General features: G+C 34.1%; 1 protein-coding gene across 1 annotated transcript; it reads left to right on the forward strand.

The window, feature by feature from the left end:
• The first annotated feature begins 7,456 nt into the window (after window positions 1–7,456).
• LOC133868071 (uncharacterized) lies at window positions 7,457–13,154 on the forward strand. The gene is made up of 2 exons (XM_062304874.1): window positions 7,457–7,650; window positions 10,823–13,154. The coding sequence occupies exon 2, from the start codon at window positions 10,843–10,845 to the stop codon at window positions 13,021–13,023; it is 2,181 nt and encodes a 726-aa protein (XP_062160858.1). The 5' UTR covers window positions 7,457–7,650; window positions 10,823–10,842; the 3' UTR covers window positions 13,024–13,154.

The following is a 13,154-nucleotide window of genomic DNA, read 5'->3' on the forward strand; positions in this document are numbered from 1 at the left end:
GATCATTTGGCGCTGCTCCCTCTGGGAGTGGAAGTTGTTGATCGCTTTGATCATTTGGCGCTGCTCCCTCTGGGAGTTGTTCATTGCTTTGACCATTTGGCGCTGCTCCCTCTGGATGTGGTTGATGGCTTTCATTTGGAGCGCCTTCCTCTGCGGGTTTTTTTGCGATGATCTGACCCATCATTTTTGCAGTCAATGGAAGGCCCGAACATCTTTTAAAGATTTCTTTCTTAATTTCCGCATTGTCCGGGAGATTGAAGGGTTTTCCGCCTTGTTCAGCTGCGTCTTTGAATATGGACCAGCAGCACTCTGGGTCTAAAAGGGGTAGAACTCGATGTGGGATTCCCTTGGGACCAGTCATCGTCTTTGCCAATTTCTCGTCCCTGCTTGTGACAATAACTGCTCCCCCACACCCTTTTGGCAGTCCATGCGCAAGACGATCCCATTTTCCCTCACGAGTTGGTGAAGAATCCAACTGCCCGTACCATTCGTCTGTGTCACTGGCATCATCAAACACAATCAGATACCTCTTCCCCTGTAATTGCAGGTGAAGAGCATATAGTAGCCCTTTCATGACTTCATGTTGCCCTTTCATGACTTCATCTTGATCCCCGGAAATCTGGTTGATGATCTCCTCTTCTACTCCAAGGTTCATCAACATTCTCTTGAGGATTGCTACTTTTCCGTCCGGATCGTCTTCAGGCTGTTTGGACATGCACACCCAGATCCTTGGAAGGAAGTAGTCCTTCACCTCCTTTTTATTGAACAAGAACTGGCAAAGTGTTGTTTTTCCTATACCGGCTATACCTGTGATGCCTATTGCCTTGAAACGATGCTTACTTTCTTGGCTGAGAAGTACCTTTTCTAGCGAGATTACATCGTTATCAAACCCATGAACTTTAGATGCATCAACTGACCGAGAGCTCTGCCGAGGAACTTCTGTTTCATTTGAAGATTTAGGACAAGACGTGAAGTTTTTTATTTCCTCCTTGATCTTGTTTAACTTATCCTTTGTGGGATCACTGCATGTTAGTAACTTGCTCTTTGGCTTTATCTCGCACTCCTCCAAAACACTGTTCAGGCTGTGAAGGGTTTCCCTAATGTCCGCAGGCCAAGATTGATCAGGCGGATGAACCCTTCCAAGCAAATCCTTTATCTCCTGAAAGTGGCTTTGCAGGCGAATTTTGGAACCATCTTGTACGCGATTGCGAAAATTTGTAATGAGAAAATCATCCATCTCACACGCCATGTCTATCTACCCTCCTCTTTAGAGCCCCTCTAAGTTCTCTTGTACAAAGGGATACAGGCTCCAACGAACGAAGACTAAGACGATGACTTGGTTAAACTTTACCGTGGACTTCGCTCAATAATGTCTCTGCAGACTGTGGGTGTGGGAGGAGCAAATGGTAATTGTGTAGTTTATTAAAGACGAATGAAACAGCTGGCATAAGTGGTCCACGTCTCTTCCTTCATTTTTTTTCTCCTTTTTTTATTTTTTTATTTTTTTTTTATATATATTTTTCTTTTAACTTTTCTCCTTCGACATCACATGACTGTCTGCTCGGGGGGTCCGAGGGTCCTACGTACGTACACTTCCCAAGTGCTATTTTCAGGGTCACTTTCTATTGAACAGATGCGGAATCACGAATAGAGAGGATTTACTTTATAATTTCGAGTAAGGTTTTCAAATATAATGGTATATATATATATATAATGTGGTCCCAGGTAGGAAATTTATGTAGTCCCAGGTATATGCTAAATAGTAGAATAAAATACTCTTTCTCAAAAACTTGAAACTTATCTCAACTTAGCCATATAAGTTCGGTTCATTGGAAGTATTATGTATCTTGTATCACTCGGTTTGTTAATATATATATATATATATATATATATATATATATATATATATATATATATATATATATATATATATATATATATATATATATATATATAGTCATATAGACATATATTTTCGTACAATTAAGTTTTAAATTTATTACTAAATTTTTAAGATTCACTTTAAGTTTCATAAATTTAATGGTTAATTTAAAAATAATGTGTATGAGATGTGTCTATATCATTTCTTATATATATTCTCTTTTGCTTTCTTTTTTTTTTAAAAAAAATAAAAAATAAAATAAATAAAATAGAAGTACTAATTAATAAAAACTCTAAGTGTGAAACATTGATTAAAAAAAATCACATTTACGTTAGATTAGAATAATTTTTTAAACCAAAACCAAAAACAAACAAACAAACAAAAATCTCAAAACACATTAACAAAAAAGCTTAAATTCTATCATTTTCCTACCTTTGTAATCATTTCACAAGATTTGCATGTAAAATGGAAGAGATGTATTTTACAATCAAAAATTTATTTATTTATTTATTGGTAAGTGCATCATTCAATAAAAGGGTGATGGGTTACAAGGAACAAAAAGTTCAAGGAGGATGGGTTTCCCAACTACAAACTCAAATGAAAGATACAGTACCGAATTTCGAAACAAAAAACAGGAAATTGTTGTGTTAATGACCGTAAATGAGTCAAAAATGTCCAGGTCCTAAAATCTACGAATCAAAATTCACAAAAGATGAATTCAAAAGATTTTTTAATTCTAATTTTACAAAAATTTTAACATACAAAGAAAAAAAAAAAAAAAAAAAAAAAAAACAAACAAATAAACAAAGCCCCTAAGTCGATTCTCACTCAAAAGATACTTCATTCAATCCCACAATGACATGTTCATCATTTGTGAAAGAAAAAAATATCACACTTGTCTATGCACCTCAAAACAAGCACACAACAATAAACCCTTAATGGTGCGAGAACGAGAAGAGGAGGAGATGAAGCGCCATGGCTTGTAAGCGAGGATGATGAAAAGGAGAAGGATCAAAAGCTGCATAAGGAGCAGGGCATTGATAATGAGTGAATCTGTGAATGATTTAGAGATGAGAGAGATGCAGAGCTGAGAGCGATGCTGATATGAGAGAGATGAGAAAGTGCGGCACAATGAGTGAATCTATAAACGATTACCATGTTTAGGTTTAAACATTAGGGTAAAATGACGTTGTTTTGTGTATATATATAAGTAGACGGTTAGCGATTTTCCAACCACCTTTAAAAGCAGTTAGCAGTTGGCGGTTTAGGGCGGTTAATAACCACCCGCCTTTTCAACCATAGTCTCAGCATAGTGTCGACACGCTCTCTAGTGGATTTCTTTGGTCTTCCTCCTACCCCACACCTTTTTTATCATAAATCTCAGCCTCCCCTTTGTCCCTTATCCACTCATCGATGCCATCTAACTCGAATTAGTTGGGTATTTTAAATATGGTTTCCCAAAAGCTAGATCTACTTTTCCACGCCAATCCGGCCACCAAACGTGCCTCTCCATCATCTCTAACAGCCTATCTTCTCCTCACCGCCTTTCTCCCCGTCTCCATCGAGCCAACACTTGCCTACACATGGCTTGCTTGCTCAAGCCAGACTCTGGTTTCCATCGTCGTTGCCGCTCTCCGATGCGCCTCACCATCACCTCGCCTACCACTATGCTCTTCATCGCCTTACTTCGCAACTCCTACAGGCCTCCACTCGCCGACGCATGGCTTGCATACCTAGGACAACCCGACTCTCCGCCATCCTCTGTGGCTTGCTGTTGTTGGTTTTTCTTTTGTCCTTGTGTTGTATTTTTATGCTTTTATTTATTTCTTTTTGTTGTTTGTGGATTATGGTCTCCTTAGATCTTGATGTTTTATCCTATGGAGGAGACGTTTGTTTCTTGGGTATGTCATTCATCGCCGACAAATTTTGATTCAAGTTCAAAGGTGGTGTCTCCCCCTCCTCAACCCCCTCTTGGTGTTGTTATTTTTACTTGGCAAATGTTTGAGTATGATTAAAGTGTCTCTCGAGAGTCATGCCCTTGTCGGTTCATGTAAGGTTGAAAAGTCTTGCGATGGTCATTCTAATGTCTGTCTAGGCAGAGTTGAAGGGTTTTTTGAAGGTCATGCCTTGCTCGTGTCCTCTTTATTGGGAGTTCAGATAGGTTGAAGGGTATTATAAGAGTTATGCCTTTACTATCTTCTTTTTTGGTGCCTATATTGCTTTATGACAAGTTTCTTAGTTTTTGCCCGAGGTTTAAATTTGGGTTCATTTTGGAAAGCGGTTATACCTTGCATTTGGATGTTAACTCAATTTTGACATTCGAATTTTGATTCATTTTAAAATTGTCTCCCAATACTAATTTCCCAATTTCCATTAATTGTTACTCTTTTAAAAAGACTTATTTTAGTTCACATAGCTGCCACGTAAAATTGTAAAATAAAAATATAATTTGTTGTCTTAAATCAATTCCTCCGGTTAACTAGAATCTTTCGTACAAATAGAGCATTATTCTAATAAAAAAGCGGTTCATCATGATTTTGCTGGTAGTTGCATAGTTGAAACTTCAAACATTAAATTATGTAGTCAATGTTTACCAGCTTTAATAATTTGCCAAGGAATATGATAATTTTACCCTTTAAATAAAACTAACGGCTTGTCCCGGGCAGTGGTAAAAAGAAAAATTTGGAAATTGCCCACTCCATTTCAGCCGATTTGTTGAAAAATGAGGTGCAAAATTGTCTCAACCTTGGGACAATTTTGCCTCATTTGTGAAAGTATCTTGACACGGTCAGTAGTTTCGGCTACATTGATAATAAGGTAATAGTTTGAGAAAATATTTGAACTTTTCTTAATTTTAAAGATGAATGAAATAAAAAAAAATCATATCAACTAATATGTAAGTGTAAATTTTTTAATATAATATTATTGGATTCAAAATCTTAGGTTCAAGTTTTTAATTTAGTTAATTAGTATCTTAATATATTATATTAAAGCCTTAAATGAAGACTTAAGAGTGTAAACAATTGAGGAAAGATATATAATTTTTTTAAAAAATACTACACATAGTAACACTTTCAAGTGCTTATTCATTGACGTAATAATAAAAATTACTATTAGATTTTGAATGAATCACTATTGAATTTTGAATCTAATAATGATTTATATCATTATGTCTTAAGTGACTTAAGAGTGTAGAAGTGAAAATATGTATGTACTAGCAACAGTTTCTCTATAAGAGAATTTTTAGTAACCTTGCTATATTTTACTAATCAAAATAGCTAAAAACTACTTTTCAATATTCTGGTGAGACATTTTTTTAATGCATTCCTAACAACCTCACTATTTTAACTATTCAGTAACATTATTCCATTTAGATTTCCATTTATATATATATATATATATATATATATATATTTCCAGATTTCTATATTCTTTCCTATTTAATCTTTTTTTGAATGTTTGTCTTTTCCTAACGGTTATATTTTTGAATATTTGTCTTATTCTAATGGTTATATTTTAAAAAAATTGTATTATATTATGTTATTCTTTACTATATTTAAAATTGCGAATATCGAGAAAATTTGTTTTTTAAAATTATGTTTTGATGGTTTAGACAATCCGAGACAAAATTGAAAAAAATTTGATAAAACTTGAGTAGAATTTGAATTTAAAAAACCTACCCAAACTTGTTTTTTTTTTTTTTTTTTTTAAAAAAATGCTACTCAAACATGCTCCTTCAATTCCACAAAACCTGTTGGAATATGTGAACAAGAAATTTGTACAGCACTGGATGTCTTTAAGTGTAGAAATATTGTAGTTTAAGAGAAAAAAAATACATTTTTAGCTTAAAACATTGTAGAACGAAACAGAGTTGTATGAGAGGAAAAAGAAGAAGAAGAAGAAGAAGAGAGAAATGACCAAATTTTTATAATTTTTTTTAATGATTTGGTGAATGAACAGTACTCATTATTGTTGGTGAGTACCGTTCACTCATAAATTTTTTTTGGTTATAATAGTGAGGCTGTTAGGAGTGGTTTTTGTATGTTTTCCTCAAATTGCCTCATTGGCGGCTAGGAATGCTCTAACCTCTTCATTTACCTAAATATAGGAAAAATATATTAAAAAAAAAATCACAAAAAGTTACCTGCAACAGCTTCTCCATTGTTTTCCTAAACATTGGAAATGCTACAGTATTACCCAATGAATTGGGTTAACACTTTAGCTTCCCATCAATTATTTTAATACAAAATATTTATCTTTCATCTCTAATTTTTACTCTTTTTGCATTTAATCAGTTATTGTGTTGAAATTTTGTGAAAAAAGTAAAAGCAGGTAGAGAACTTATATTTTGTAAAGAAATAATATTTTAATGATATAAAAGAAGTTATTGTGAAGTGTATTTGAATATGAAAGCAAAAAATAGTTTTATTCTTTATTTCTTTTAAAAAAAAATAATAAAAAAAAAAGAGAACAAAAAACTGCTACATTACTCTAACTCTCTCAAAAACTAAAAATGATAGACGGGACGTTCAACCGTCCCTTCTCCGTAACTTTTATTAAAAAAATAAAAAAAAAATAATATACTTTTTTTAATTTAAAAACACTTTTTTTTTTTTATTAAAAAGTGACCGAGAGAAAACAGTGGAACGTTTCCTCTCTATAATTTCTCCTCAAAAACTTTTGATAAAGTTTCCTTGATGGAAAGTGGAGACCATGTTGGATTAGGTTTCATATTAAATATTACCATAATTAGTACATAAATATAAATGATTCCACCCCATATCTGGTATGAAGAACATTACCCAACAGCACCCGGCCAGGTGGCTGAGGGAAACGTCTTCCTCGTTCTTTCATCCACTCCCGGCTTCTGAGAAATGGTTAGCGAATAGCAGCCAAATACAGTAACCACATTGAGGGTCACATCTGTCATTTTGTAGCCCTTCAAAGATGCTACTAATCCCACAGAACCTCAACAAATTTCATATTTATTTTAATTATAAAAAAATCACATCTTTTAACTACTTTTTTGTTTTTTCAAAAAGAACTTAACATCACATATTCTATTTTAGTATCTATCTTCACTATTTTATTTAAATTTTTTTTTTTTTTTAATTTTTTCTTCAACAATCATATTTTCAAAATTTCAGCTTTTCTAAACTGTCATTATTTTACAAATTCATCTTTTATTAAGAGTAATATTTTTCAAATTTTATATTTTTCTAAGTGTCATATTTTTCCTAAAAAATTGTCTTTTTTTTTTTTTGGGACATTCATATATTTTTAAAATTTATTTTTTTAATAGGCATATTTTAAAAAATTGTGCAGAGGGAGAGCGTATATATGCTTCACAGGAGAGGAGGAAAAAAAAAAAAAAACTCGAAAGGAAAATTTGTTTAATATACATATTCTGTATCAACTCACCAATTTTTTATATTTATTTTTTGGAGTGATTAGCCGAATGTGAGTAAATTTTCGGTCAAATTTGCATATTATCTTGGCTAACCGCGAGTGAATAATACTAATTTAAATAGCTTAAAAAAAGAGTCGTTTTAAATATTCAATAAAAGTAGAAGAAGAAGGCAATAAGAAAAAGAGAAGACTTAGAAAAAGCAAAGTCTACTTCAGTTCAGCTTCTGGTCTTCATTCAAGCTATTTTCGCCATTAATGCTGAATCCCCGAAGCTCTCAAACCCCAACACATCCGGTTCAACTAAAAGAGAGTCTCAAGCCACACAGTCTCCGTTCTCGGGCTTAAACCTTGGCGCTCAGGTTGGTATTCAGTGCTCTGCATATTACACAACGTTAGAATTTCTTTCAATCTATGCTAGTTGGATTTGTGGATCTGAAATATTAGTGCTTTTTGCCGCAAATAATAATATTGTTGAGTTATTGGTGTCTCTTTGGGATTCTTGTTCTTTATCTGAAAATTGGCTCATATATTCTCAGTACTGTTCTGGGTCTGGCCGGAAAGTAGTCCGGCCATGATCACCTCATGTTTATTGATCAATATCATCATCAAACCCATGAACCTAATTAGATGCATCGTCTGTGTACTGTGTGTTAGCTAGTCGTTCAATTTAGAGCTGCAATTAACTCCCTTCAATTAATTCTTCGAGCTCCCCCCACCTTTATCGATCTTGATTAACTTCTTCCTTATGTTCGTAAGGATTAGTCGTCGGTCGCTCTTTGACATCAGCTGGTAGTCAGTCCAAACATTGTTGAATTAGTAATAAGCTTTTCCTGATTGGAATCGGAATCTCCATGGGAAGATAAACTGGAAATTTCTTTTTGTTTCCTTTTTAATTTCTCTTTCTCTAATAAAAATATTAATAAACAACTCAAAACATAATACATTCAAAATTACTTTCATTTTTAAGTCGCATCATAACATTTAGATCCACTATTATCCTTCCTCTCAAGTCTAAAGGTTGTAGGTAAGGATCATTTAGCCAAAAATAAAAAAATAAAATAAAATATTAATAAACAACTCAAAATACAAAACACTTAAAATAATTTTTAGTTAAAAAATGCTAAAAGCACAACTCTTTTGTACAAGTTGAACACAACCCCATTCACAATAGGGTAGGACCCCACACACGTGGGCTCCATACCATGTAAGTAAAAGTTGTGTCCTAAGTTATGCTGGAGTTGTTCCTCAATCATGTTCCTTTTCAGTTTTATATCATTTCACAACAAAGAGCAAAAAAAAAAATAAAAAATAAAAAATACTATTTAAAAAGTTTGGTGAAAGGGAATCCAAAGGCTAAAAATGGGACATAAGAACGACATGATAAAACTTTTGTCCGGACTTTGCTCAATAATTGGAGTAAGGGAGGAGCCAATGTTGAATATTCTTTACCAATTACCAGTATTTAGATTCGTAAAGACATCTGAGAAAGTTGAGATGGGTGGGGCTGGGTACTTGGCAACTCTTCTCCTTTATCTCCTCACATTTTGGGGGCAAATAATTTTTTTAGAAAAAAGTATGCATACCCTTCAAACTACTACTCTATTGTTAATGTGCTCTTCAAATTATTGTCAATATCCCACTAAAGCAAACAAAAAGATAAAAATAACCTTAAAAAATTTTAATAAGACAAAAATGTCTTTATAAATTCGGGAAAAAAAAAACTAGAACTTAAAAAAAAAAAATTATTAAAAAAAATTAAAAAACAAATATTTCTTTTTTGAAAGATTGATTTAAAAAACAAGAAAAATGAAAATCAAGGGGGTGTCCCAAACTGAAAAATATAAAACAAAATCTAAAAAAAATAAATTGAAAAAAAATTGAAAACCTTGGTTTTTATTATTATTTTTTTTTTTTAAAAAAAAATTGTTTTGTTTTTATATAATTTTAAGAATTTTTATAATTCTACGAAGGGTGTTTTTGTCATTGGAGGAACATTTACATTATTTGGTAATTTAGGGGGAGACATTGACACAATTAGTAGTTTGAAGACACATTAACAATTTGGTAGTAATTTAAGGGGTATTTGTATTTTTTCTTAATTTTTATAATGTTATTGGTTGATACTTCCGCATCATCACATGACTACATAGTCTACATTGGGTCCTACACTTCCACTTGCTGCTTTTTAAATGAAACGTCACTAATGCATGCAGCATAGAGATTTCCAATTTGCATTAAGAAAATTGGGGTGGGTCTAATTAATTGTTTTTAATTCCTCAATTGGTAGCATAGAAATTTCTAATTTGCATTAAACAAAATTGGGTTTTAACTATTTTTAATTCCTACCATTCCTTTAGACGTGGGTAATAGCATTATAAAGATAAGCATGTTCTTAGTCATGAGCTGATTTTTTTTTTTTAAAAAAAAAAAAAAACCAAATGCTCCATCTCCTTGTAGAATAATTATGAATAGTATTGTTAGGTGCATGTGACGTTTACTACATGTTTCTTTATAAACTGACGTGACGTTTTACAACTGGTGAAATTTTAGTTGCTGACTTATCAATTTAATTAGTTAATAATTAACTTGTCAACAATACACTTAATCATTTTACAGATTATAAATTGTCATGTCAATTTGAAAAGGAATTATAGTAAACTCTATAGAACCCTAACCATTTCCAAATTATGAAGATAGGAAATTAATTAATGGAGAGAACTTTGGGACCTGACATAGCTAATAGCCTAGTATTGTCGGTGAACTGAAGGCTAAGTTGAGGTTATAAGCTTAAACTTCCAATTCTTTAACGACAAAACGTGAGATTCAAAATTTACCTCCCTATCCTTTGCATCAATTTTCTTAGCAGTCAGCAAAAGGTTGTAAGGTTTTTTCTTTTTCTCTCCTATAATATGTGTTGGTTGGAAAGCGACTTAAAACATAGGGTTTGGACTCCGAGTTAGAGTCGTTTTACTCTTAAAATGGCTCCTATTAAAGTCGTTTTGGTAAAAATGACTCTAATCGTTTGAATAGTAAAACAACTCCAAATGATTTGAGTCGTTTTGTACTAAAAAAGGCTCCAAATGATTGGGAATCGTTTCAACAGTAAACAAAGTAAAACGACTCCAATGTGAATAAAATAATTTAAAAAAAATATATTATAGTCTATAATCTGTGTTAGTGTTACCGCCTTCTGTTTATAGTTTGTCCATAATGCTCGTCTTCACTATTGTTATCATTTTTCTAATTTATGATAGTCTATATATGCACGTGGACAGAATTATTCTTATGAAAAAAAGGCTTTAACAATCTTATTGATGGTGGTTCCATATTGAACTCTTACGTTATGCAGTCAACATTTATCAACTATTATATGGGTAATCATGTTTAATTATCAAAACAACTATGAATTGATTTATCGTAATATGGCTGTGTGGGCTATCCGCAACTAACCGAATGTAAATTTATATATGCCTCCTGCTTTTGTTTTAGCAACTTAGAAATTAATTAACCTTTTTAAGTTTTCTTCAATAGGTGAAAGAAAGGAGAAGGATATGGTTAACTTAATCCCAACCGTAATCAAGAATTTCTATGATAAATGGAATATCCAGAGTTTCATTCTGTTCAGTCTCTCACTACAGACCATTCTAATTCTGTTTGCACCATTCAGAAAACGGTCAGGAAATATAATGGTAATATGGCTGATCTGGTCAGCTTACTTGCTGGCCGATTGGGCTGCGAACTTTGCGGTCGGACTTATTTCCAATAGTCAAGGAAATTCTTCGAAACCTAATACTCGTGAGGACATTCTGGCATTTTGGGCACCCTTTCTTTTGTTACACCTTGGTGGTCCAGATACCATAACTGCTTTTGCTCTGGAGGATAATGCACTTTGGCTAAGGCACTTGGTTGGGCTTCTAACCCAGGTTTCTGCAGCTGTTCTTGTCTTCGGCCAAGCCCTTCCCGAAAACAAGTACTTATGGATCCCTACTGTCCTTCTGTTTGTCGCTGGAACCATCAAGTTTGGTGAGCGAACGCGTGCTTTATTTCTCGCAAACCTGAATAAATTTCGGGAATCCATGCTTAAACCACCTGACCCAGGGCCTAACTATGCAAAGATCATGGAGGAATACGCTGCGAAGAAAGAGGCCAAACTCCCAACTCAGATAGAATTGATAGCAGAGCCTAATCAAGATTCCAAGACTGCACGTTATGCAATTGATGAAGGCGATCGCGAGCTAGATGATCTTAAGACGGTGAAACATGCTTATCACTTCTTCGAAATCTTCAAGGGTCTCATTGTGGATCTCATCTTTAGTTTCCGCGAGCGCGATGAGAGCCGACTATTTTTCCAAAAGAGAAAATCGAAAGATGCTTTTAAGGTGCTAGCGGTTGAACTCAACTTCATGTATGAAGTTCTCTATACGAAGGTTGTTGTGGTGCATTCAAAGTTTGGATACTTTGTCCGGTTTATATCCTGGTGTGCGGTTGTGGCCGCCTTTTCAATCTTCTATAAATTAGATAAGCAAGGTTTTCGCAAGATTGACGTTGGAATAACCTATACCTTGCTCTTTGGTGCCATAGCATTGGATACAATTGCTCTCTTTATGCTGGCTTTCTCTGATTGGACTGCTGCTTCCATCCAGAACTTGTCGAGGGAAAATATCTGGAAAACTATCTGTAAAGCTTCTATAGACAGATGCTTCCTCCCTCTCCTCAAATACTTTCTCACTCTCAAGAAGATAAACTGGGGGACAGAGACAAGTTGGTTGGGACGGGCTAGACAAATCCTATTCCGGAGGTGGTCTGAATCTCTATATCAATACAACTTGATAGATTATTGTTTGAAAGAACGTTTAATTAAAGGTTTAATTAAACGTTTATGGATTTATCCCATTGAGGAATTAGGCCTTAAGGATTTCTATGATTTGATGAAGTATGTTTCCAAGAAACCATTTGCAGAAGAGTTATGGGAGTTCATCTTTGATCAGTTGAAAAAGAAATCCAATCTCGCAGATGATCCTGACACTGCGAAGAGGATATGTTCGGCTCGAGGTGATTGGGTTCTACAGGATAGTGATTGGAATAGTGATAGTAGTAAGCTGATGTCTTATGTTGTTGATGTTGATTATGATCAGAGCCTTATGATATGGCATATTGCTACAGATATCTGCTATAGTACCGAGAGCGGCAACATCAATGACGATGAGAGTACTATAGCTAGTCGTGAATTCTGTAAGGTCCTCTCGGATTATATGTTATATCTTCTAGTTATGCAGCCAACCATGATGTCGGCTGTAGCGGGTATTGGCCAAATAAGATTCCGCGATACCTGTGCCGAGGCCAAAAATTTCTTCAAAAGAAAGAATCCACGAGGAGGATCAGGAGAAGAACATAAACAGGCATGCGAAATGATCCTTGAAGTAAATACTGATGTCAGACCTGTTGATTTGAAGGGTGACAGAAGCAAATCTGTGCTGTTTGATGCTTGTATTCTCGCCAAAGAGCTAAAAAATTTGAAGGGGCCGAAAAAATGGAAGCTAATGAGTGAAGTGTGGGTGGAATTGTTGTCTTATGCTGCAAGCCATTGCAGGGCCAATACCCATGCTGCTCAACTAAGCAAAGGAGGAGAGCTTATCACATTTGTCTGGTTATTAATGGCTCATTTGGGCATAGGGGATCAGTTCCAAATAAATGAGGGCCATGCAAGAGCAAAACTGATTGTGGGTAAGTAAACTGGTCAATCCATTAGCTTCTTTCTGCATGTGTAGAACTTTTTATGTATTTGGAGGATGGGCAGAAGATTTGATATCTTTATTTATTAGAGATGTTTGTGATGTATGTGAAAATAGTAGTATTGGTTGCA

Source organism: Alnus glutinosa, chromosome 5, assembly GCF_958979055.1.
Source record: "Alnus glutinosa chromosome 5, dhAlnGlut1.1, whole genome shotgun sequence".
In the NCBI taxonomy this organism is placed as follows: domain Eukaryota; kingdom Viridiplantae; phylum Streptophyta; class Magnoliopsida; order Fagales; family Betulaceae; genus Alnus; species Alnus glutinosa.

Bases quoted from the DNA above. Each gene is read 5' to 3' on its own strand.
- LOC133868071 (XM_062304874.1), top strand. From the start codon at position 10,843: ATGGTTAACTTAATCCCAACCGTAATCAAGAATTTCTATGATAAATGG.